The sequence below is a fragment of the Oxyura jamaicensis genome, chromosome 19 (genome assembly GCF_011077185.1).
Source record: "Oxyura jamaicensis isolate SHBP4307 breed ruddy duck chromosome 19, BPBGC_Ojam_1.0, whole genome shotgun sequence".
NCBI classification, from domain to species: Eukaryota; Metazoa; Chordata; class Aves; order Anseriformes; family Anatidae; genus Oxyura; species Oxyura jamaicensis.
In genome coordinates this window covers 6,014,905-6,041,772 of record NC_048911.1, presented here as the reverse complement: position 1 = coordinate 6,041,772, position 26,868 = coordinate 6,014,905, and the positions used below count along the sequence as shown (strand labels likewise).

Below are 26,868 nucleotides of genomic sequence, written 5' to 3'. Positions count from 1 at the left end.
CTATTTTCCTGCCTTAAACAGAGGTCACGCACACAGAGACTAAAACAACACCTACGCTTTTATTTTTATTCTTATTATTTTAAGATATTTCACGTCATCTTTAACGCCAGGCACACCTCACATCACCGAGGACTCGCCATAAACCTTGCCCTGCCGGCCCCGCGGAGCCCCATTCCCTGAAAAAAAAAAAAAAAACACACTCCTTGCATCATCCCCTAAATCTCTACATTGACACCCACGTCATTTGCCAGCCCCTTATTACACAAAAAGAGCAGTTTTTAGAGGCTGAACCCCAACAAAAGAAAGGGGGGGGGGGGGGGCGGCTGGGGGGGCCGGGGCGGGAAGCGCTGAGGCGGGAAAACCTCCCCCCTCCCCCCCTGCTCTCCCCGTACCCCGCAACGGCCTCCCGCGAAGCGTGCGCGCGCGACGCCTGCGCGCCGCCGTGACGCAGCGGTTGCCCCGGCAACGCCCCGCCCCCTGCTCCCGCCGCCCCGCTCCCCCCTCCCCTCCCGGTTCCCCCCCCCCGCGCCTTTCCCTTCCCCTCCCCTCCCCGTCCCGGTGCGGCGCGGAGCGGCCGGGAGGCGCCCGGTGCCGTGAGCGGGAGGCGCCGCCATGGTGCTCATCAAGGAATAGTGAGTGCGGGCAGCTCCTTTTCCCCGTCTTCCCTTCCTCGGTTGTGGCCTCCGGTCACCCAGCGGTGCCTCTGAGGAGCGGCGGGGCTTGGAGGGGGGGGGGGGAGAAGGGAAAAAAAAAAAAAGGCCCGGCCGGGCCCCGGTGCCGGTGTGGGAGGGAAGGACGGGCACGGGGGGCGCTGTGTGAAGGTCACGGAGACGGCCGTGAGGTGAAGGAGCCCCCTCATCCCCCCCCCGGGAACCGGAGGCCATAAGCGGGGACCGGCTTCCCGGTGCTGCTCCCCCGGGCCCGGCGGCCTACGGAGCCTCACGGGGAGGGGGGGCGGTTTGGGGCCCGGTGGCCGTCCCCTTCCTCCCCCCCCCCCCCTTCTTTTTGGCCTTCCAGGCCCTTCAGCACCGGCTGGGCACCAGGGTACGGGTGGCCCCCACCCGGGGGAGCCCTCCTGGACCGGGAGAGGGGCTGCCAGGGCAGGGGGTTGAGGTTTTCCTCACAGGATCCTGCCCCCATCTAAATGACAAGCTCGTTTTTTTTTATCGTCCTTGTCCTTCCTTTAGCCGTGTGATTTCTAGCTAGGAACTCAACGAGGACTCAACGTGCCGGAGAGCTCCGGAATACGTCTGGGTGCGCAGCCCTCACCTTGGAGTTGGTCGCCGTCGCTGCGGTTCTGCCCGACAGGGACGGGGTGGAAAGCAGGCTGCAGGCAGGCTGGCGGATCCGTCCCAGCTGTGTGTAACTATTAGTCACACCGCTGTGCCCAAGCCTTTTGTTTGGCGCCTTTCTGCCTGCTAACGTGGTGTGCTCTTTTGGACCGGTGCACTTTGGTTAGGTGGCTTGGAGCTGGGCGCACCGCTGCACGGCTCTTCCGTCAGCTCTCAAGGCTCGGATGTTCCGTTTACATTTGGTTTTCCTAAGTGCATCCTGTCCTTCTAAACTTCTTCTGACTGATGGAAAACGCTTTTTTTTTATTTCCCCCTCTTCTTTTCTTATGGAGGATAGCTCAGATCCCAGTGACAAAGTGGGTTGTCAGGTCTTCTCTCAGACACATTTACCTACATGACAGTGTCCTCTTTACAGCAATTGCTTTGTCAGATTGTGGATGTGCTTTGGATCTAAGTATTAAAACTCTGAGGAAGGTTGTGCTGATCCTTGTAGTTGTCTTTAAGCTTGAATAACTTCCCCCCCCCAATCTTTAAACCCGTGCTATTTTTATCTAACAATAGGGGTGTAGAATTTAAGAGCTGGTCACTGTAACACAGAGGCACTGTTACCTTCTGTAGTGCTAAACTGGATAGCAAACAGAAGCATCGGCTGAGCACTTAGTTTCAGATGCATGAAAAGCTAATTAATTTGTTCTTCTATAACATCTATTTCATTGAGATTTCCCTATTAATTTAGTTGGTTAATGTACTTTGCTTCTTACAGCACCTGTCTGGTTTATTTCTATTCAAATTCATGTATGTTTCCTGCTTTTACTTTCCAGTTTGTTGCCCTGTACTGCAGTGAAGCTCACTTGCCAGTGAGCTATGCTACCTACAGAGCATCACGTAAAGATGGGAACATCGGTGCTTTAAATGTTCAGACTTCAGAGTTTAAAGACAATTTTGTTAAGAATCACTTCCAAAAGTCATTTTGCTTGCTGTTATCATTTACCTCACCAAATCAGTGTACCAGCTGGTCTTATATGCTGCTAATTCCTGAAAGAAAATGCAGAGTAGACATCAAGACTGAAGGTTAAAAGAGCAGAATTACTGAATTTCTGTCTTTTTACAGGCTTCCATTTCTTTTTTTTCAGATGGGTCTCCAAACCTTTTGAGTCTTGTTAGCTATATTGTCCTGTTCCTTTTCTCTCCTCTGTGTCTCTGTTAAGATGTCCTCATGTGCCTCTAAGGACAGTCAAGGTTGCCACTGTCCATTAAAAACGTGTGCATTGACTTTGGACTTCTTGGGATTCCCAACTGGCTCCAACAGTTGCGCATTCTGAGTTGTGTCACTGGCAGTTTCGGTATTAATCATCCTTGACATTGTATGTAAAAGTCACCCATTTTGCACGCTATTGGGGAACTCTTGTGTTCTAGGAAGTGGTTATTTAAGGCCTATAGAAACAACTTGTTTTGGCGTGACCTGGATAGTCAAATTCAGTCTGTTGCCTGTGTTTAGTTCTGGTTCCCCCAGCACTGCAGGCAGGTACCTTGCTGCCTGCCTGCCGCTGTAGGTGGCAGAAATACAAGCGAGCTGTAACTGTGTGCCCTCTGAGCAGATTGTTCTTCCACCGCTGTGACCCCTTGTCACATCCTCCCTACTAAATCAAGTGGGTATTATGTGCTCCGTAGGTATTTTAGGAGATGTTACAGATATAGAGCAATATAACAAAAAGCCTGTATCATCTTTTATTCTCAGACAATCTGCATCATCTGTCTTTTCTGTGCAGCTTCTTTCACTGATGGTTATGCAGTGATAGCTTTAAAGTTTTCCTCTGATGTCCTATCAATCTTTCAGACTTATCTTTCATTTATACCTATCCGTACTCTGGATAAGCTGCATGGTTGGGTTTTGTTAGTGGGTGAGAGGGTTGTTGTGTTTTGGTTTTCTTTGTCTCTTTGGTTGGTTTCAGTTGCAAAGTTTGTAAGTGCTGGTTAAGATCTTGCATGCTTGCACGCTCTCCCTATTTTGATTTAAACTGTGCCGGAAGACCTTGAGGAGAATCTGAGTATAGAAAGTCGCTTCCCTTTCCTGTGAAGTGACGATAATGACACTGGCCTTCTCTGCAGCTGTACTTCCCTTTGCTGTCATTCGAGGCATATTTTAATCCAGGAGGAATCTTAAATGTTCTATATCATTTTCAGGCCTTTGATGGGGCAGGCAACCACATCATATAATTTCTCATCATTTGGTCAAGTTCTGTCCCAAAGTTAGGTGTCTTTGTTCCTCTTGCTGCTCCTAGGAGGCTTTTCCTCTGGATGCTCTTGAGTAGTTTTCCCTCCTCGTTCTTTATTGCTTGATGGCCTATAAATGTTAGTCATCCCCCACGTTCTTTGTTTGCTAGGCTAAACAAACTGTAAACTATTTAACTTTTGTGTTTGTTTCTCCGTTCGTGAACACCAAGCTATAAGGTAATATTCAGATCTATGTCTTCCAGTTTCTTAAGTAAAGTTTCATTAGCTTACATTAATCTTTTTATGCCAGTTTTTCTAAAGACATTTTTTGCACTCCATTCCAAAGCCAATGTTTCTTCCCCGTTACTTGGTTTTTCATATTTGCATATTTATCATCCTGTCCTTCTTTTTGTTCCACTGTAGTTTTATCCATTTAACTAAACTAATGTCGTGTTTGATGAGGTGGTCTACTTGTAGAGAACCATTCTCCGTTCTTTTTTCAATACCTTATGTACAGAATACCATGCTGAATTGGACTAAAGGTCCTCTTCCATCTTGCTTTCTAGCAGATATTTTTAGGAAACAATATATAAATAGGGAGTAGAATGATTGTTCTTCAGTGTATCCTTCCAGTAAGTGGCACGTGAACTTCCATGAATTGATCAAAACCCATTTTAAAATTGCTTCTTCTGTTTGGCAAGGAACCCCATAACTTAAATACACATGATGTAACCAAGTACCCTTGATTGGTTTAAAATCTGCTACCTAATGATTGGTAATGCGTCCTGAATTGTTCTGTTGTAAGACAACAGTCATAGTTCCTTTCCATTCACTCTTCAGCACCATTCATGCTCTATAACACTACCATACCTTCCCCCTTCAGCTGTCCTTTCTTCCACCATGAAAAACCGAGTTAACTACATCTCAGGTAGTCTTTCTTGCCCTCCCTTTTGTTCAGTATCCTCTCTGAGGTGAGACGGCTGGAATTATCTGTGTGCAGTATTCAAGGTGCTGATGCACGAGAGATTGCAGTGGCGTGGCCGTCATTTATATTTTGGTGTAAATATTGTGTTCCAATTTTTGCTGTTTTATTTATTTTTGAACTGGCACTGAACAGATGTTTTCAGATGTTTTTCCGTAACAGCACCAAGGTTTATGTTGGTGATAGCTGGTTTGGGACTTGTTACCCTGTGTGTTTGGAGAAAATGAGTGCTTATCATACATTATTCGGCTTCTGTTGATGCTGAACTTCATCTGCAGTTCTCAGTAGCTTTTTCTGCAGTTCGTTGCAGCCAGCATAAAGCGCTGCTGTCATAAATAATATTGCATAATCTGTAAACTTTTGTTTCTCTTACAGTGCGTTCTTGTGGTATCTTGCTGGTAACATTCCTCTAGTGTAGGAGAAAGCTTCAGTTTTCACCAGCAGTGCTTTTCTGAAAATCAGTTTAGTCATAATAAGGACTTTCTTCTTATCCCATTATATCCGCATTTCTTTGAGACTAGTTCTGAAAGAAATGGGATTTCTTCTACCCACAGCAGCTCTATCCATTTCATATCTGTGTACTGCTCTGGTTTCCTGTTTCAACATCACCCTTACTGAAAGCAGAAGTTGAACACAAATCTAGTTTTGGAGAAACACACAGTATTTCAAAGTGCCTTAACGTGCATGCGTCTTTTTCAGCTTTAAATTCAGGTTTATTCTTGCCTTTTCAAAAAATCTCAGTGGTCTAGAGAGCAAGAACTGCTAAAGTCACAGTCAGTTGGTTCGACGAGGCATTCAGGAAACCACAAGTGACTCATATATGGAAATGGCAACACCTTCTTTTGCAGTCAGCTCTGAGAAAGCCTTCCATATACTTCTCTATTTAGTGCTGCTTCCTATGGGATGGGATGTATAAACAAGTCTTGCAGTGACTTGTAACTATGACAAATCGGCACCAAGTTGTTGAAGCACATAGCAACGCTCTGTACCAACTTGACGGGAAATAAGATGTGACTATTGAAAGGATGTAGTGAGAAGGAACATGCAACTATTTTGATTCTGTGTGGGATTGTAGGGTGGCAAGATATTACCACTAGTTTTGGTACAGGATTGCAATTACGCTGTATCGTGGATAGATTCTCCTTGAGGCTATTACATAAGTAGTCTTGGAAGTAAAGAGTAAGTGCTAGGAACGCTAGGGCTAGGTGGATGCTGGAGAAATGGGGGAGAGGAGAGCTGAGCAGTCATCGCTGGGAGGAGTGTGCTGTCTCAATGGTGCAGCTGCGTTTGTTAACTTGCCATTTGTGTTCTGTTTCAGCCGCGTTATCCTGCCTGTGTCTGTGGAGGAGGTAAGTCCTTTTCTTGTTGTTTCCTTTCTTTAGGACTGTAAATAAACTTGTGATCAAAGCAGTTTGAACAAAAACTGGAAAATGCAAGAGACAGATATAGCCGTCTCCAGGACCTGTGTGTGCTCTTATTCTTTCACAGTCCCTTTAGCCAAACAATTTCATTTCTTTAAGCCTGAGGGTACTGATGCTCTCTCCTATAAAGTACTTTCAGATGTGTTGATAACAAGTGTTGACTTGTCAGACTGTTCCAAAGTGTAGTTTCCTTTTGATTAATACCATTGTTCTTTTTTTTTCTTTCTTTTTTTAACACAAAGAGGAAGTTTTAATACAAATTTAAATTGCCCTGTGTTTTCCTAGAACCCCTTTCTTGCTCTTTGGCTACGAGTGTAAAGCAATTTCTTCTGTTTTGTGAGGGCAGTATAGGAAAATAGAGATTGTATATCTACTTCTTAGCGCTTTTTAAGACTATCTTATCTAGATCTCACAGAAGGAAAGCTTTCTTGTTCTGTAGGTAAAGCTCTAATCGAAAGGAGAAATGTAGTTTATAAAGGAGGTGGTGATTTGTGTCACCAAACTGGCCGCGGAGTAGCTGTGCAGTCTGAGCTGATTCCTGTTCTTTTCTCTGGGAGTTGCAGCTTACCTTTCCTTCCTCCCTTTTTTGTCACTGCTTCCCCTTGTGCACCGAGCACCACTCATGTAGAGTAGAATATATGGCTATGTAAATACCTTTTTTCTTTTTTTGTCTTTTCATACCAGCAATGTAGATGAGAAATTGAAATGGTAAGCGTCTACAGCACTTCTGTAGTATTGGTTGCAATACTTGCCTGTAAGCCTTTGGTTTGAGCTCTCATCGAGAGCTTGTCCTAACTCTTAGGAAGAGCTGCAATAACAGAACTCAGTTTTGTTTCCCCTGACTGTAGCAGCTGCTGTGGCACAGAGAGTGGTAAGATGGATCATGGCAGCACTCTGAAGCAAATTCCTTTGATAACGCCGTACCTTTTAGAGAGAACACTTTGGAGCTTGGTGTAGTGTATTTCTGCAGCCAGGAGGCTGGCTAGTAAAAAGGAAAACAATATCTAAGCTGAGTTCCTTGTTCCTGTGGACCTGTCTGCTGTAACATGCATCACACACTGATGGCAATCTAATCTTCTCACCAAAGAGTGGTTTTATGTCTGTGTGCTGTCCTGGTGCAGGAAGGGGACCGTTAATACCTGATGTCTGTTCCTTACTCCTTACCTGTAGCTTATATGCGTTCTGCGTGAATCTGTTTCAAGCAATTTTAGCAGAAGTTCTACTACAGTGTTAAGAGTAGGTGTATTTGGATCTTTTATGATGCCTGAACACTACTTATGTGAGGAAGTTCTTGACAAAGAAGGGACTAGCAATAAACTTTAGCATGTAAGCAAGGGATGCAAACTTGCAAATGACAGAGGAAGTGTTTGAGAAAGCAGTGGGTAAATGGTAAGGTGCTCCAGAGCTCAAGAAATGGAAGACTTTAGCCTAAACAGCTGCAGCCCTAGCTCACAGGGGCATGCCTCTAAGTATCGAGCTGTGTAAATAGAAAGTCAACGCATCAGTCTACAGATTGTTTCTTTGAGGGGGGTTAGATTGGATGGAACCCAGCACGGGATTTTTCTGAGTTCTGTGATACTAGGATTAAACTTCATCCAGTTAAAGCAAGTCCTTTGCTATGCTCTTTTCCCTCCCTGACTGGCTGTTCAGTGCCAGGCATGTTTTCAGCCTTGTGTGTAGGCTGCCTGGGTGGAAAGTTGAGGTTTCAGGCAGTACATAAACCTGTCAATCTCCAGCAACCTCCTTGTCTGAGGATGCCCTGGGGTCATCTGTTTAAGACGATGTTTTCCTTTCCTCTGGATCCATGGAGTTGAGTAACCTAGTGAGAAGACTGTAAAGTGAAGTGCAAATAAGCACCATTAGAAGAGAAGGAATGAAAATGCTAGAGAGAGCACCTTAGCATGCATGGAAGTACTGCCGACTTGACCAAACCTGATTTCTCCCCAGGCTTGTATACTTGTTACCATGTTCCCTGCATGATGCAGCTTTTCAAGGACAGGATGTTCTTACGTGACTTGTAGGCTAGGTTTCAGGAAACAGTTCCCTAAGCAGAAAGAGTTCTTATATCCACTTGTCTTTGCATATACACTTGAGTGATATGGTAGTTTTAACGGCATGCTTAAGAAGAAAGGTTATTTTCATATTGGCTGGAAGGATGACCTGCTGCTTTGGGTTCGTGTATCGCTTTGTCCTCCTTCCTCTGCAGAGAGATGCTGATGCATCTGTGCATCACTTGGTCACTGCACTGTTGTCTGTACAAAACAGCTGCTACGACTTCATTACTTTCAAGGATTTCCTTGCTCACGAAACTCTAAACAGGGCTCTGGAGACTTGACGTAGCTCTTCGCTGTGTAGCTGCTCATTAAGCATCTCTGACTAGGAGGGGGACTTCTGGTTTCACTGTAATATCTTAGGAATTTTTGCTTGAAAGGCTGAAAAGTTCACTCCCGAAAGACTCAACAGTTCAGTCCTTCAGCATGCGAATTCTTTCTGAAAGTATGGTGCCAGTGCATAAGAGAGCGAAAACAGTTGTGTCTCTGAGGCATTTTAAGAGGGCTGAGGCAGTCTTCTGTGTTCTGTGATGTGTCAGGGATTCTCTGCTCGGTCCCCTCACCTCTAACAAGTGCAGCTTAACAAAGAATAAGGAATTCAAGAGAAAAGCAGTGATCAGGAAGATAGTGGGGAGACGTTACTTAGTAAATTTGGAGCTCAACGCCAAACAGTTAGCCAAGTAACTGCTAAGATGGGAACAAACAGTGGAGGAAAGGCCCTGGTGATGACTAAAACTTGAAGGCTGGGATGTAGGAGTTAGACCACAGCAAACTGTCTTCTGCTAGGAAACTCTGCCAAAATCTGGTTCTGCTTAAGTGCAGGCTGCGAGCTGCACCCCTGTGTTGTTTTATACATTCTTATGCTACAGGGAGCAAAAAAGTTAAATACCTTGTTGTCTCTTAGGTCTAAACTTTACTCCCATGCTCTCTGACCAACATCATGTTGCACAGTGCCAACTTTGAGAGCGTGGTCTTGAGCTGCTGTGTGGGTGTCTCGCCAGCTGCCACTTTGACATGCTGGTATGGATTAGAGCTGTGTGTACACATTCTGTGCTGCCTCTTTGTTCCTCTCACATGGGAAGGAGCTTGCCAAACACAAAAGGCTCTTATTTATTAATTGTGTTCAAAGCCGCTTTCAGGAAAGTAACTGTTCTTGAAGGTGGCTACATTGGGATCAGGCCTTCTGAATGGCATTTGGTGTAATGAAGGTATGCTGTCCTGCTGTATAAAGGGGTGGCTCTCTCCAGGAGAGGTTTTCGGGAGCTCTCACAGCTGCAAGGATAGGCCTGTTGTGACACTCTGGACTTCATGGAGCCAGAATCCATTTTCCTGTTAATTTTCGCAGGCAGATGCTATGGGATTTGTTCATTGGGACAGTTTCATCTGGGCTTTTTCCTCTTTTATCAATGTGATTAACGGCTCAGAAATAACAGCAAAGATTAAATGTTGAAGATGCCAAACCAAAGGGGTTATCCTCTTAGTGTCTGAACTTTGACCCAGGTGTTTAAAAGGGAAAAGGAATGAATGAGAGACTCTTTTAAGAGGAATTAACGTGTACCCCCGGAGACCTGTCCTAAGACTTGCTGCAAAGCAGTCAAGGCCAGTCTGCCCCTCTAGTGCTGTCGCTGCCAAACTCTTAGTTATGTTCTGTTCTGTACGAGTGTACGTGGGGCTTTCACTCTACTAAATCAACTTGCTTCTAAGGTTTCACAACTCTCATGTTTTGCTCTTCTGTCGGAAGGCGAGTGCTCTGTTTTGTTTGGGTCATCTGTGGGGAGTCATAAGGAAAGCAATGTGGCGTCTGAAATGTCAGAAGGCAGAGAGTTGCACTGCAGTCCAAAATCCAGAGTGAAACCCAATCTGCTGGTGACAGCACAGGAACTGTCCAGCCAAGCGAGGGGTGCTTCTTTTATCTGGGCCAGGACCTTCTGGACACATCCAGCAGAGCTCTTAGCTAGGAGGAGGTGCTCTGTGGATTGCTTTTGCTATAGATAGCTTTTATTAGATGGATGGGTGGCCTCCCAGCTGACTACCTGCTAGACTGGCTATGCCTCTGTGGTGAACTTGAGGCTGTACAGAGCACTTGGTTAAGTGCCTCTGGTGTGCTTTTTGCCCTGCCCCAGATGAACTGAGGCCAGGACAGGTGGCCTTGTACTTTTGGCATATCTAATCAGTGCTGGAAATGCAGTCTTGGTTACCTTCACATGGTGCACAACACTGCAGAACTTGGGTTCTGTTTTTGTTGTGGATGCTCTGACAAGAAAATATAACCGCTGTAGAAGTCTTCCTTCAATGCTGAAGACGTGCCAGCCTAGTGAAATATTTCTGGGTTGTCAGCTCTGAGCACTTTTCCAGCTCTCAGCACTTTTCCAGCCTGGGTTTCCATGTAAGGAATGTTAAGAGCTATTCCTGATTCTGGTGTGCAGCGCTGTGCTGGAGAGCAGGAGGAAGGCCGAAGCAGCGTTCCATTCCTTTGTAGTTATGTTCTCAGGTTTGGTTTGGATTTCTAGTCACTGCACTTCTGATGTCTAACGCTTTTTGGATTACCCTTTCAGACAGCCTCTCTGTAGTGCCTTTGGCTACAGTTTTGGTCGCTTTCATTTCTGGACACTGCTGTACTCAGTTACATTTTGAACACTTCCTTTTGACTTTTTGCTTTAACTTCATCCTCAAACCTTGTCTGCTCACCTAACTTTTCTTCAAAGAGGTCTGATTTTTTTTTTCATTTCATCATGTTTCTTTTGAGCTCTGCATCCACTTCTTCAGCTAGAAGCATGAGTGTATTGGTCTTTGCTTCTTCTGCAGATGAGAGAATGTTCTCTTGTACACATTCTCAATTTTCTTCTCTTTCCTGTGAAACATTGGGATGCTTCTTATGAAAAAGGTTGTCTAGCATGAAGTACTTTGAGTGATTCCTGAGAATTAATACTGCCAAGGGAGTGTCTGTAAGAGACTTAAAAATGATCTTAAAGGTAAGAATTTGACTGTGTGTTGAAATCCTGTGTTCTCCCTGTTAGTGGTGTAATGCTTATGGCTAACAGGAAGTGTGACAGAAATAAAACCAACCCCAAACAAAACTTAAAGGTAGCAGGAAAAATAATAGGGGTTGCAGTGGACAGGTGGTTATCTATGACACTAGTTGATTCAGTTATTTCATTAGATAAAGTTTTCAGAATGGGTTTCGTTATATGAAGTAAGACATCATGCGGGGTTGGAATAAAGGCTGTTGAGAAGGGAGATAAGGCACGATTGTGGACGCCCTCACAGAACAGACTTTGAACTAGGTTCAGAAGGGCAGTGGATGTTCAGTGAAGAGAAATGACTAGATGTGATTATAATGTCAATTTTGGCAAGAGGGGTTTAAGGGTGATAGTACGTGTCATAAAGGCCAAGAAAAGTAATTTCTCTATATTCAGCTTTAAAGGTAGCAGCATTTCATTGGAAAGCTTGCTGGTGCAAACAACCTCTTAACTTCAAGCTTCCTAACTTAGTAGTTTTGAACTGCACTTGGGGGATGCTCAACTCTGCTGGGCTTCTAAGCTGTGCACATCTAACAGATATATTTTAGAGCAGTTAAATTAGGTGGTACAGGTGGCCTTTATCTTCTCTCTCTCTCTTCAGTTCTTCCCTACCTTCCCTTGTACATTCCGTTTTGTCAAAAAACTTGGAAAAAAGAAGTGGAATTCTTTGGGATTCTTCTGGATAAATTAATATATTTATTAATTCAGGACTGGCAGTGTGTTACCCCCCATTCGACGTGAACAAATGGTACACCTGCGTGCCAAGAGTGGAAACAAGGAATGGGTTTTACTACTGTATGCCTGAGGGCTCCTGGATTTTCTTTAAATGTTTTCCTTCCTGGCTCTCCTTTCATCCATTTTACTTTCTCTTGAATTTGCAGTGGTTTTGAGCTTGAGATTTAAGGGGTAAAGGTAACTGTCTTATTGGCAGTGCTTTTCTCCTAACTACCACTCTAGCTTTTTATACCAAAATGAAATTAAATGAGCTACTTATCTGGACACACAAGTGGATGTCCTTTTCTTTGTCGGCTTCGTCTGATTATTATAAATTGTGCTAAATTATAGCTATCACAATAACGTGTCTTTAACTTCTTTAGTATCAAGTGGGACAGCTGTACTCTGTGGCAGAAGCCAGTAAAAATGAAACTGGTGGAGGTGAAGGAGTGGAGGTCCTGGTGAACGAACCCTATGAAAGAGATGGAGAGCGTGGGCAGTACACACACAAGATCTACCACTTACAGAGGTATGTGAAACATCTTATTCCCAGGGGCAGGTAGGGTTAAAAGGCAAGAGGAACTGGAGGAAGACGGAATGGGATTGTCCCTACTGTGTAAATCACAGGTTATGTAAGGGCTGAAGGACATGGAAGTAAGATGGAGCATAAGAGCAGCAGGCATACGACACAGCTGGAAGTAAGCATCACTGAAGACCTGCCTGCTCCTGTAGGTGTGGCTCTTGTCCCAAGAAAATCTGGCTCTGTTTTTCAAAGCAAATCTACTTCTGTTACCTGGTATTTTGATACTTGAATTTGACTGAAGATCAAAAGCCTTCCTACATTTCAACTTGTGTTCAGCTTCTGTATTTTTTTATTTTTTTTTTTTTTACACCTCTCTTTTGTTATGTAAAGAAGATTTAGATTAGACTGACCAGTTCATCAGTCTCTGGAAGCCCATAGTAGTGCGGTGAGGAGAACCCCACCAGTTCCACCAATGTGCAGGTCCCTAGGGTCTCTGTTTCAGGTGATTGTCTGTCTGTCTCAGAGTCTGGGCCAGAACTCTTCTTACGTGCAATTCTCATCAGTACTTTTCTTCCTATTTCCAAATTCTGCAGCAAAGTGCCAACATTTGTGCGGATGCTGGCCCCTGAAGGAGCTCTGAATATACATGAGAAAGCATGGAATGCTTATCCCTACTGCAGAACTGGTGAGCGTGTGGGGGAAGGACTGTGGACTGCTGGCTTCTTGGTCTCTCTTTGTGGTTTGGTGGGTTGGATGGGAGAAGGAAAGAGGCAGGCAGTAGAGGAATTGTTTCAGCTTTTAGTTTTCTATTCTCTAAGCCCTTTATGTGGTCAGGAAAAGCAAAATATAGTGCTGCGGAGTTGAAAGAAATATCCTTTCCTGATGTGCTGCTAATGAATGGCAGTGTGTGTGCTGTTAGTTCAGCATTGGAAAAGAACAGACCAAGAAAGGGATGTCAGCTCTAAAGGAACAACTGTGCAGCACTAGTGAAATGGATGGATGAGCAACACTTCATGTACTTCAGCGCAGCATAGCCTGGTGAAAAAAAATTGAAGATGCAAAGGGGGAAGAGGGAAGACCTTGGTTGTCTCTTTTTTTAGTGCAGTTTGATGTGAGCAAGTATTATGTGGTTCATACTTGCTCAGTTGTGGGATCTAAGTTTAGTGAAGGTTGAATTGGCAATGCTACAGTTGCTTTTGGGATGGAGGCTTGACACAGACATTCAAATATCATCCAACAAGTGTGAAGTGAATGCATTTGTAAACTGGGGAAGCCCTGGAAGCTGGACAAAGTGGTGAAATAGTGTCAAATCCATTTTCTACTGGAGTGTGTAATGTGTTATTTACTCAGTGAAGCTATCAGCCACAATCTTTCACAACTACTGTTTTTCAGGTTTGTGTTGCTGTAGGCCCTGCAACTTTGATTTTGCCTCCACACTTGTGTCATATTTTTATCTGTCTTTTTTGTTTGTATCTTTGAAGGACACATTTTCTGCTATTTGGCAGAGGTACAATTGCTATGGGAACTGTAAACTTAAATTCCAACTGTTCTTGAAACTCAGTATAGAAAGATGTATTTTTCAGCCCCGTAGAAGAATTTTAAATGAAGTGTTTTAAAAGAAAGAAAAAGCTTTGCAGTGGGGGAGGATAACATTACTTCAGTATGTGAAATGACCTACAGCAATGTAGTGGAATGGATGTTGCAAATACAAAGTTCAGTTACTGCCATCAACTGCAGAGTAAGTTTTTAATGTGTCACATAATTCCATAGGTTGAAGCAAAGGTATTTACAACCCAGCTGTCTCGCTTTTATGCAGTTTTCTAACTGCATATTACTGAACTTAACTAGTAAATGTCTAATTTATTTCCATACGAAGTACACTGAACTGGCTTAAACTCAAACAGGTCTTTTATTAATTCTTTAAATTGTGGAAACAGATCTAAGTTGGCTCCAGTAGGTTTTCTTAGACATAACACCTGGCTATATCCTCTTAATCTCCACCAATTTCTGAAATAAAGGTATGGAGTTAGTGTTTCTTCTCACTCTTAGCTGCTTATTTTTCAATTTTATGCTGCTAAAATTCTTCTTATGTGGAAAAAATGTGATACCAAAATGAAATACAAGACTTCCCAGCCCAGCTGACAAAAACTTCAGGTTTTGGTATGGTAGAAATGATGGCATAACAAATGAATAAATAAATAAATAAATACTTAACTATAATAAACACCCATGTAATACGAGATAGAAAGTGTATTGTTGTGGGGGTTGGAGCAGAAGGCAGTTTTTATGCGGAGGCTGAAAAATCTGTTTAGAGAATCTGCCAGCCTGACATGAATCAAGAAGAGCTCGGAAATGTTGCTGAAACCTTCACTTGCTAGTACTGGGCAGGAGGGAAGAACCTATGCATGTGCCTTTGGCATTATCGTTTTACTTTGAGATATGTTCAGGTGTTTAGGTCGTAGACTTGGATGGCCTTGTGTGAATCTTTGCGCAACACAAAATGCCGTGCTGGCTTACAGCAGCTGGCATGGCTTGCAGTCCGCTCACTAGAGTTTGAAACTTAAGAGACGGGGATGCATAAAGAGCTAAACCTGGTTTGGCTGTGTAGGAATTAGTGGTACATCTGCCTGTACCCTCCTGTACCGAGGTAATATTAGTGTGCTGCTCTCTGGAGCCCTGCTTACTTGCATGTCAACCACTACGTAGAGCATTTAGAGTTTTAATAAAACTGTACTTTCTATTAATTGAGCATTATAGATTTATTTTTATTTTAATTTTTTAATATACAAGATGGTCATCCTTACATTTTGCTATACGGCCTCTGAAAAGCCCAATTATTACTTTACTATGCATATTATATAACGTTATCAAACCAGTGCTGTAGATTGAGGGAGCTTAAATGCCTGTCGTATAACTTCCTGCAATTCTGCACGCTGTTTGTGCTGTAGTGAGTGTTTTTTATGTATTTTGTATGGAAGCCTTGCTTTGCTCCTTTGTGAGTGTGAACTGTAAAATGAGATTGTTGTTGTAGACATTTATAACTTCTACAGTAAAAATGAAGTGAGGATTGCCTGATAGTTATAACCGTGGGATGGTGCCAAGGAGAACAGTCTTCGTGGTTCTTTCCTGCAGTCCGACTTAGATATTAATGTCACTTAAATGCTTTTCAGAAAAGCAATTTGGTATGTGTTCCTCTCTTCTGGGTGTCAGCATGAGGTGCCTGTGGCCAAATGTCAAGAATTGAAAAGTTATTGCTGCAGCTGAAATGCGTAGGAGTTGCTGCTATGGCACCTCGAGTTCAGGCCCTAATTTGTAGCAAGCTGAGCATCTAAGTTTTAATGGATACCTCTAAAAAGATTAGTTTGCTCACTCTACAAATGGGAAATCTTCCCTATAGATGAGAAACTAGGAAGGTGAATGAACCTGTTCTAAAGCAGCTGCTAATTACGGTGCATAGTCATGGAAAAGCAGCTTGTCACGGGAAGGTGGGAAGGCTCTGGCTTATAATTACTGCTGCTTTATTCAGTATTTCATGTGGACTAGCAGGAACGAAACTCTTACAGAAGAGAATGAAGTGTTCTTTGAGATGAAATTCAGCCTTTTAAATATGAGCCTCAGCTCTGCTTGCTTATTCTCTCCCCCTGCCCCAATATGTCAATCTAAATAATTAGCCTTCTGTAAGATGCAGTTTTCAAAGTGCTGGGGTTTCAGAGCAGCCCAAGGCCCAGCCACAGGCAATTAAGAGAGTTGGATGTGTGTGATAAGTGATAATGGACGGTACTGTCTGCAGGATGTTGGGCTGGAAAATCACAAGTTGTAATGGTATCTTTAAAACAAAATTACTTCTTAGGAAAGTCCTCATGTTAGACTTCAGAACACACCAGCAAAGTTCAACTCTAGCTTCCAGACATCATTATTCTTAGAGTAGCATTGCTAATGTACTCAGATGGCTTGGGCAGAACAGATGCTGACTGTTAAAGGATCTTCAATTTCTTTTCTGTGTTGAATAATTGAGCCTTACTATCCAGGGAGTTTAGTTACCATGAGCAGTAGAGATGCGGAGGGTCTGGTTACTGCATGCAGGAGTGATGAGGTCTGCACTGGCCTGAAATCCAGCATGCCTTCGCCTCAGAACTGTGGAGACGTTTCTTATCTGCAAGCTGAGAAAGGATTGGTAAAATGCTGTCAGCTGAATAAACTTACTCCATCTTCTCATCCAGCTGGCTGGAGTCCAGAGAGCAGAAGTGGCAGTACATAATTAATTGCTGCTCCTCTGGGTTTCTCCAAGTCTGAGCATTTCCAGAGGAGAAGGGGGTGAAGTTAGCTAATTTTTATAGGCTTCTGGTTTTGTTTTTTCTTCAGTAGTATCAGCAGCTCCCTGGGAAGCTGAAGCTGTCTCTGTTTCACTGATAGTGGGAGGGGGGGGTGATGGATGCTGTACATTTTTTTTTCACTAAAGTATTGTATCTCTTTCTTTTCATGTATTGATTTCTTGGACCAGTTATTACAGTAAGTATTATTTTTTACTGACAATCCATGGAAGCATGCGTAATGTCTGAAATGAAGCATTCTGGGTATAAGAAGCTCTTTAGCTTGAGCTAAGGGCACTTTAGCTTTTGTTGTGGTAAGATCATGTAGATAAAACCCCCTTAACATCTGTGGCATATCCACAAACACTTTATTTATAACTATGGACAGGGATCTTTCTTTACTGCAGTAATGGTCAGCTTTACACATGGGAATGTCCCATTGCCCAAATAAACTGATTGAAAGAAAGCTAGCTCGTAACATTACATCCCTCTGAGTAATGTGTCTTCTGAATTTGATATTTCCTTTTTTACATGCTCAGTGTTTCACTGGCCTGTATTTTTGTTTCTGCTCCCTTGAGGGATGATAGGGTTACTTTTGGAAGTCCTTTTCTACTCACAGTAATTATGAGAAATTGAAAGTTTTTTGCTTGCTTGGCAGAACTGTGCTTCTTGTCCCTTCCCTTGCCAGTGTCAAAAAGCTCTCAACCCATCAGCTTAATATTGTTGTTCGTTTGAAGAGTACTCAGTGCTAGAACAATATGCTCTTTGAAAAGGCAATTTCTGCCTAGTTAACATGTTACCCCTTCTAAACCATTTAGAGTGGCAGATGTTCTCCTTTAAAGAAAAAGCTACAAATATCTAGGGGGAAAACTCCAAATGTTTCACTAAAACAATGGAACGTAAGCTTTTTTTTTTTTTTTTCACCAAACAGCTTGTGATTTATTTGATCTTACGTATTTGTTGATCAAACAACTTTTCTAAAAACAAGATATGTTTACAGCTAAATATGGCATTCCCTAAGTCAAACCCCAGTCAAGTTTTAACACCTTGAGTTGTCTTTCCCACTGCTTATCTAGCTAATAATCAGACAAGTTAAATATCCAAAGTATAACAAGAAGCTTTATTTTTATGACAGAACGAATATATGAAGGATGACTTCCTGATCAAAATCGAAACCTGGCATAAATCAGATCTTGGAACACAAGAAAATGTGAGTACTTGTGTCATGTATTTTATTCATCTCTTTAATGTCACAATGCTGCTTTCCTTGCTAGCTTAGGGAGTTGCTGTGCAGAACTGTCTGTTTGCAGTGTTCCTGGATTTGAAGTGATTCTTGTACTAGCAAGGCAGGGACTCCTTCCCATTGGCTTCTCTTATATGCTGAATAAAATTGTCCCCAACCGCTTGTTCTGTGTGAACACCTTTGCTTCTTTAAAAGATCTTATATTGTGTTTACACTATGGTGTGTTCTCTGTGTGCAAGCAGTGGGTCCATGTATCTCCGTCTGGTTTTTACTGTCTTAGAATGGGACTGTTTCCTTTTTGAATCAATTAAATTGGGCTTGTACTTTCACTGCAGGTTCATAAACTGGAGCCAGATGTATGGAAGAACGTAGAAGCTATTTACATAGACATTGCTGACCGGACTCAAGTACTTCCCAAGGTAGGGTAGGAGGGTAATTGTTCCCTAGTTTGGGAGGCCTTGTGCTAAGAGAGGGATAATGTACAAACTTTGTTTGCAGAGATGGTCACAGGTAACAGGACAAGTGAGAGGAAGGAAAGAGGAGGAAAGGCATTCCTAAAAAAAAAAAGCTATATAAAAATGGAATGTTGTTTGAGTTTCCCTATTTTGTATTTCTGATCAAGTTTGACTAGGGCTAACTTACCTCTTCACAAACTTGACCTTGGGCATTAAGACAGATCTAGTATTTATTTTAGCTTTTCTTTCCAATAAAGGTGAATTGGTAGAACATGAGTGGCATCTGATTTCTAATAGATAAGGCAGGTGCTAAGGTATACCTACCTGCAAATACAAATTGCTCTGAATTAAGTGCTGTCAGAGAGCAAGCAGAATTCACCTGGAGGAGAAGTCTTCCAAAGAATATTCTACTCGTTTATCACTTCTGCTATTGAACTGATGATGATCTGAGTTTGTTCCCATATTAGTTGAAATGGGGGTAGAAGTAGAGTACACCCCCTGGTCTTAATCCAGTGTAGATGAAGGGGATGCTGCAAATTGTTTGCTATGTGATAGGAGACATTACTAACGCCTCCTTCTTTTTGGTGATAGTTGTGAGTTTGATTGTGCTTGTCATGTAGTGTGCTATATGTGAGCAGCATATTTATATGGTGCTGTGAAAAATACTAGATACCACAGCTCCAGAGAGCATAGCTATTTTCTGCAGCAGCTATCAAAGAACAAGTGGTCACAGGAAACCTATAAGCAGAGTTTACCGATCTTCTGATAGTGTTACCCCAAAGGAGTCCTTACAAAGGTTATATTGGCTTGTTACAACTTCTTCACATAGGTCTAGGACACAGCACAGGGAGGGAGAAATATGTTTCCTTGAAGAGTGCCTGACCTAATGTTGAAGTTTGAAAACAGTAGCTCTTGAGAAAGCAGTTAGAGGTTAGTCTTTGCCCACCAGAAAAATACATCTGGTGTGACAGTGAGCAGCTGCATAAGAGTAGGATAATATGTATTTAATCTTGTGTGCCTATCCAATAGGATTACAAGGCAGAAGAAGATCCAGCAAAATTTAAATCTGTCAAGACTGGACGTGGACCTCTGGGTCCCAACTGGAAGGTATGTTTTGACTTCAGGATCCATATCAGTTTGCGTGACTGAAGTATAGATACTGGGGCTTGAGGGGACAAATATGTTTGTAACACATCTAGATTCACTTGTATGCAGAAAAGCAGAACTCAGCTGATGATCTGTTCTGAAGTTAAAGGAAATAGAAGAGTTTGGTACAAAGAGATAGAATGAGTTCTAAGAAATTGATAGTGTCTGGTGTTCAGTCCAAGAGCTCACCCAAGAGAATTCAAGGATGAAAATGCCGAGTTATGAGCAGCAGTGTTTAACCTTTCACTTAAATCCTTGGAATCTGAAAACTCTAGATGGGCAAATATGATACCAGTCTTTAAGAGGGACTTTGGATGGGATCTGGGAAGCTGTAAGTGTGCAAGTCTCATCTCCAGTAGGCAAACACAGTAGTAGCTGTGGCAGATATGTTCTGCTTCGGAAGAGTGTATATGGCTTCTGTAACAAATAGTAGGAAAGTCTGCTTTACCAACCTTGTGGAGTTTATTAAAGGCTCAATGATTGTATGAATGACCCAGCTGATACAATCTGTGTGGATTTCCAAACGGTTTTTGATAGGGACATTATCAAAAGACTTTAAAGGAAACTAAGTAGCTGCATCATAATGATGAAGATCCTGAAAGACACACATCTAATGGAGAAAAAATGGTGATCAGAGGACAGGAAGTAGTGGTCCCTTCTCACAATGGAGGGAGGTCCACCTGTGGAGGTAACCAGGGTTTACTTTCATCATGCTCTTAGATACCCTGGAAAAGAGGAGAGCAAAGGTGTGACAAAACTTACTAATAAAAGATAGTCAAGGTGTAAGGATGCAAGATGATTGTGAGGAATTGTAGAAAGATGATTGACTGAAGGAGCTGCCTTCCTGGCAACGTTTGACCTGAGTCCTGAGTGAATATCTTTATATCTTTGCAGAAGGAGCTGGGGAAACAGACAGAATGTCCGTACATGTGTGCTTACAAACTGGTAACAGTCAAGTTCAAGTGGTGGGGTCTGCAAAATAAGGTTGAGAACTTTATACAGAAGGTAAGTGAGCTATTTGTTGGAGGAAGATGTAGAAATGAGGCATGTTTTTGCTTTTACACCTCAACTCGTTCTTAGAGTGTATGCTGCACGGAGATACTAATTTGAAACCCAGTCATGTCACCTCAGGCGGTATTGTCAAGGGTTATGCCCAGTATACTGCAGTCACTTAAAGCTGGATTCAATTTGCTGCTAATCCAAGAGCAGGACTGGTTGGTGATTATGTGATTTGGTTATTCAGCTGTTGCAGGTTTTTAATGTATGCAGGTGAAACATCTCAGTTTTGCTTTGGTTAATAGGTCGGCTTGAGAATTGCAATTGTTTGGTAGTTAATTTGTGAGTGATGAAATGTTGCATATATGCTAGGGATATTTTGCTCAGTGGCAAGACAGATGTTTTTGTGGGGGAAAGTTACAGCTTCAGTTCTCTGATCTTAATCAGCTGAGGATCTTTCTGGCAAGTCCTAGAGCTCTAGACATCTTTTGCTTTTCTCAGTCTGCTGCTTAAAGAACCTGTGTTTAAAAAAAAAAATAGGCAGATGGTTGGAAACTTAAAATATGAATAATTGGTATCCTGAAAAGAGCTTTTTTTGTGGCAGAGTTTGTAACCCATAAACTGCAGCAGAATGCTATACATGGGAGTTAGAATGCGCAGTTTTCTAAGCAGGGCCTTGCTCAGAAAATGCCTATGACTTCAGATCATAGCGATTCCTCAGCAGTTAATATTGATAAACCATAGTACTGCTTCTGCAAAAGCAAGACTGGTGATATAATCTAAAGAGAACCCTAAGAGGGAATGACCATGCTGCTGCAAGATTTCTAATATCTGTAAGAAAAGCCCTGAACAAAGCAGTGTCTTGAATCCTTTTCTTCTCACAAGTGTCTCTTCAGCTGCACATTGGCTTCAAAGTAGTTAAGCTGTCTTTGAGACCAAGTTATCAGATGTGAAACCATAATTGGTAAAACTGAAATGTCCTTCCCTAATGAGAACTTTCCAAGAGCCATTGTATACTTCTGTCTAATAACGATCTTGTCTAGCTTATCTCCTATAAAAGGGGAGTAAATTGCTCCTAACTTGGAGGATCTTGTGTGCATTACTTACCTCTGCTGAAAGGTTTTCAGCTGTGGAAAACAAGTTTTGGCTTATTTTTCCTTAGGTCGCTGTGAAAGGGAAAAAAGCAAAGTGGGTGCATGTCAACCCTAACCTCTTTTTTTTTTTTTTTCAAGTCAAGGATTACTTAAAAATATTTTATTCTGTTTCCTTTTTTTGTGCTCCTTCAGGCCAACTATCTTCTAAGTAAACCAGACCTAGAGTGCTTTATTCAATCAGAACAATACCCTCAAATCAAAGGAAAAGACTTAAGCATTCATCAGTTCTTTCAATGCACTGTTCCATCGGCTGCCTAGGCTTGGAAAAATAGTGTTTCTCTCAGGATTCAAGGCTTTAGGTATTCTGTTAAAATAAAAAAATAAAAATGATCTAGCTCCAGTCTCCAATTATGGTGGCTGTATAGAAAGGTAGGTTAGGGAGCTGGTTCTTCAGTGTACACATCTCTGAAAGTTGTTATGATTTGGTTAGATACTTATTAATTATGCTGTGAATAAACTTGCTCGTGTGTTTTATTCCTACTCCTTTCACAGCAAGAAAAGCGTCTCTTTACAAACTTCCATCGGCAGCTCTTTTGCTGGCTTGATAAGTGGGTTGATCTGACTATGGAGGACATTCGTAGGATGGAGGACGAGACGAAGAGACAGCTGGATGAGGTCAGTGGAAAAGCAGGGCAGGTGTGGGTTGTGTGAGAAACTGTTTCTATCCAGTACAGCAGAGAGGAAAAGACTGCTGCATTGTCATAGCATAGTGTGTATTGTCCTCCTGCTATTTAGGTCATGCTGCTTGTGCTTTGAATGATTGGCTATGACTCAATTGTGCTGGCATCTCCTTCTAATCATTATGGACTTGTATTTGTTACTGAGCCAATAAACATAGTGACCCACAGGTAATGAGGGTGTGAGTGTCAGTGATTCATTTATCACTTTAATACCGTCTTTTAGGTTTTACCTAAATCCAAATGGTACAATCTTTAATGAGTACAATGTTCCATGATTTCTGTCCTGCACTGCCCCCTTCCCTTCTTTCAAGCCTCAAGGTATTTTGTTATAGTTTCATGTACGTTCTGCCCTTTGGATAGTGATTCCAGATCCCTTGCAGATGTTCAGCTTAAGAGAAAATAGTGCCTAAATGTGCATATTCACCAAAACTGCTTTGTGATGCTAAGATACAAACAGTCTTACATAAAGTAGGGTAGCTTAACATGTTCCACATCGGTAAATTTTGAGATAATATCATATGAGAATGAATATTTGAACAGTGTTTCCTCTTTCAGATGAGAGAAAAAGATCCAGTGAAAGGAATGTCAGCTGCAGATGACTAACATGACTTCTTCCTTGTGCACTGTAAGTATCAAGAGTGTTTTACAAAACTCTATATTGCTCTATTTAGGAAAAAAAAAATGGGTAAAAAAGCTTATGGCAGTCAGATATGTGAGACTGATTGTTTTGGTAATAAACCTGTTTCCTTGACAGGTTGACAAGTGAATTTACTCTTTTGTTTCAGAATTATTCTAAATCAATGTTTGAGTGATGAGCATATGAAATAAGAGTTACAACATTCTGTAGATTTACTGATGTTATTTTTTCCGTAACGCATGTGTACTTTCCATGACCTGCAGAGAAACTTTTGTCAGTCCAGGAAGGATAACTTGGGCCTGCAAACACTTGGAATACATTCAGAAATTGCAAATACATTTGGAATGTATTTCTGGCATTGTTTGCTAACGGTATTTACTAATGGGCCAAGGCCTGGAGCAACACTTGCACATTGCAAGGGAAGAAGAAGCAATGACCATTTTTAATTTTTTGACTTGTTTTTCAAGTATTTCAGTGTGGATGATAACACATAAACAGTGCTTAGAGTGTTGAATCTTAATCTGTTGAGGAACAGAAGTATTAGGGAAGAAAGGGAGGAAGAAGAAGGGATTGCCTCTTTATGTAGAGAAGAGAAGCCCGCGTTACTGGCTGCATTTCTAGAACAGTACAATGCCATCCTAGCTATCCTTGGAAAGTACAGGGTGGGGAAGAACCACAGTCTTTACCAGGGTGGGACTGTTTGCCTCTGCTTGTGCTGTTACCTGCTGGTTGTTTGGTAGGCAGGGAGCACAAGGAGATGTATGTATGCCATCTTTCTGAAATTCACTATGTATATTTTAATCTTTTAATATAACTTTAACCTTTTTTTTATTTCCTCCTCTTTCACATTTGTTCTTAGAGAAGGGATTTGGTGGTCTACTCAACTGTACTTTAGCCTCTAGACTAGTTAGATTACTCAAGTTGAAATGTTTGCCAGTTTCAGGCTGTGTTGGAAATGCTGCTCTGAACTGGTGCTGAAATACATTGCAGTGGTTTATTGCCACTGTCTGAACTGGTGACAATGTCTCACATTTGCTTTATGAAGGTTCAGTCTGACGCTTCTTGTGGGACTTCACTTCCATAGTGGTTCTAAAATGTTTTCCTGTTGTCTCTTTATTTCAGTTTGCAAGACAGTCATCAGGAAGGCCTGGGGAATCCACACTCTTGACTGACGGACCATCTCTGGATCAAGCCTTTCTATATCCAATCGGCAGGCGATTTTAAATCTCCCATAGCTAATTCTAGATGCCCTTTAATATTGTGAGCAAATAGACCGTCTGGTACTAAGCACTCCAATGTTAGCACGTATATGAAGGAGGTAGCTCCTTGGAGACGTGTGACTTAGAGATCGCTGTATTTACGACTCCTCCCTCCTTTTTTTCATTGTGTTCAGACCAATTTCCATGTGGCCCTGTTTGATTTCCAAGTGACATTTTTAGCTAAAATAGTCTTGTGATGTGGTGACTTAGATTATTTTTTTTATTATTATTTTCCAACTGGGATAAACTGCCACCTTTGTTCCTGCTCAGCCCTTCACCATTCTTTGAATGTCTATTTGAAGAGGGAAACTGTCAGCATTTTAGAGTGCAAATCTGTTCCATAAAACTATACGCTCTGACCCTTGCTCCCAGGGTAACAAATTTAATGGCATGTAATCTGAATACATAATCAGGAGTAGCCAGATAGAGTTCTTGGTCTGCGATGAATATATCGTGATACGTGGCTTCTGCACGGCATTACTTTGTTCTGTCTTAGCACACAAGAATTAAAGACTGATCAGAAGCTGCACGCGGCATCTCCATGCTAGGGCCTTCAGCACATAACTGTTGAATTTCAATTTAGTGGTACATGGTCTCTTTGGCCCATGTAGCTATGTCATCCTTCAGCTGTGTGTGTCAGTCTTACAAAATCATTCTGAAAAGTTGCTTGACATATGTTGCAACTTCCTGGTTCTTTATTTACTAAGATTTCTTGTAACTTACAAAACTAAAATTCTTTTGACTAATAATAATGTGATTCTCCCTGGACAAATTGGAATGTAGCAAAAAGCTGGTGTACAAGTAAAGTCTTGGTATCTGATCACATTCAGGTGCCTGGGTCGGTGGTTCTGCTCAGCAATAATACTCTTCCCATTGCAAGACAGACTAAAATATCTCCCTTCATGCTGTAGAAAAGCGACTCATTAGAGACCTGTGTTTTTTCTAGGTTATCTATCAGTTATTATAAATTGCAAAGGATACCGTTAAAAGTTACGAAGAGCTCTGAGTATTCAATGAACTCAAGTACTTACTGTAACTATCCATATGTTGATATCAGCTCTAGACAATCAAATAACCAGAACAGAATCAAAGAAATGCTGCTTTATTAAATACATATGAGAAAACATGAATTTCTTTGCTTATGTGTAAGGCCCAATATTTGATTTTATTTATTTATTTTCCCAGTAGTAATCACTTTATCTTCCACTTCTGTATTTGGTGGCACTAACATGAAGTACTGAATGCCAAACACAGACAGGGGCATATTGCTGCTTTTGAGGAGTCTTCTTGGCATTCAGTAGTACATCCAACTCCTTCAGCCCTTCACATTCCTGCAAGCAGGAGATCCTGAAATGCCCCTGTGCCGTGCTGAACAAGTATGTGCTGGGGTCTGAACTGTTTTCGGCGTGAGGCAAGATGACGTGTTCTGGAGGGAGAGGATGGCTTTTGGTTTCTGGGGAGGGGGCAGTTTATCCCTTTATTTTTAGTTTGTTATTTTGCCTTACTCATGTCTAAGTGCAATAAGCTCTGAATTGTACCAGTAACTCTGGCAGGCTCTTCTCAGTGACCTCAGACGGTTTTGCGGGGTGGGGAGGGATGAGGGATTTTTAGCAATCTCACCAAACAGAAGTAAAACAAATGTAATGTAAAATAGGTGAAGATACTAAATTTTAATCTGCAAGGCTATTTGGGACCAGGATGTTTTATGGCATCTTCTATAGCTGTTCAAGAAGTATTCTAGGAGTATAGGCCCCACTTAATAGTTCCTTCAGTTTAAAGCATTTTTAACTAAGAATTTATGCACTGACTTCTGTTCGTGTTTGTTGATTACGTGTTGAGGGATTCTTACACTTGAGGACAACCTGAGAATACACAGCACACTTGTTCTTTAAATTTGTGTTACCCAAGAGGCTTTCTATTAGATGACACTAATCGCTGTGGAAGCAGATTGTAACATTCCACCATGCAATCCTTTTTTGATCCTCTGATTTCAGAGAAAGAGCTTTTACACAAAGCTTTCCTGATTAGTGGAAAAACTGGCAAAAAATAAAAAAATAAAAAATAAAAAATGCAGGAACTCCATCCTTAATATTCCCGACCCCTCCTTGTCCTTCTTTCCTTCTAATTTAACCCGAAGTGAAAGCATCCCTCAGCCTCGGGATAGACAAACCCTATGAAGACTTTCCAGTCTTGACGTTTGGTTCCTGCTAGTGAGCAGAGCGAAGATCACGCAGCATTACCATTGTTGTATCTTTCATTGGCTTTGGCAAGAACCCCGCGCCCTGCTGCGTCCCCCGGGGCTTATCATGGAGCTCTTTGTCTGTCCCAAGGCGCCAGTTGGGCCCTGACCCACTCCCCGATCCACGCTGCGTGGTTTGGGTGCTTGGGGACAGGACCCTATCGCCCCCCTACGCTGCACCCCTCTGGGTTCATCCCCGCTGGGCCTCCCCGCCACGTTCTGCTCGGTTCATCGTGCTCTTTTTTTTTTTTCCTTTGGCGACACACTCCATAGAATGGGTTTAGATTATCTCGTCGTTTCTTTCAATGTGAGTTTGTGCCTTTTTTGTCTCCTAATTCTTCCAATACAGGCATATTGGAAACGAAATCTAATAAAATACTAGACAGAGCTTCGCGCCCCGGCCTCCTTTGTTGGGGACAGGGTGGGTGGCGGTGCCTCAGCTGGGTGCACCCCGGGGCTGCAGCGCGACCTCGGGCCTCACAGAGACCGGCCCTGCCGCCGCAGTCCTCCTGGGCGCCTGGCGGCGTCGCCG

The 26,868-nt window shown here is 42.4% G+C and overlaps 1 protein-coding gene across 1 annotated transcript; it reads left to right on the top strand.

Annotated features, from left to right (window-relative positions):
* Positions 1 to 469: 469 nt before the first annotated feature.
* PITPNA (phosphatidylinositol transfer protein alpha) lies at positions 470 to 26,723 on the top strand. The gene is made up of 12 exons (XM_035342889.1): positions 470 to 632; positions 5,807 to 5,837; positions 12,078 to 12,223; positions 12,811 to 12,902; positions 16,719 to 16,726; positions 17,663 to 17,737; positions 18,106 to 18,189; positions 19,255 to 19,332; positions 20,266 to 20,376; positions 22,014 to 22,136; positions 22,757 to 22,826; positions 23,961 to 26,723. The coding sequence occupies exons 1-11, from the start codon at positions 613 to 615 to the stop codon at positions 22,802 to 22,804; spliced, it is 816 nt and encodes a 271-aa protein (XP_035198780.1). The 5' UTR covers positions 470 to 612; the 3' UTR covers positions 22,805 to 22,826; positions 23,961 to 26,723.
* Positions 26,724 to 26,868: the final 145 nt, after the last annotated feature.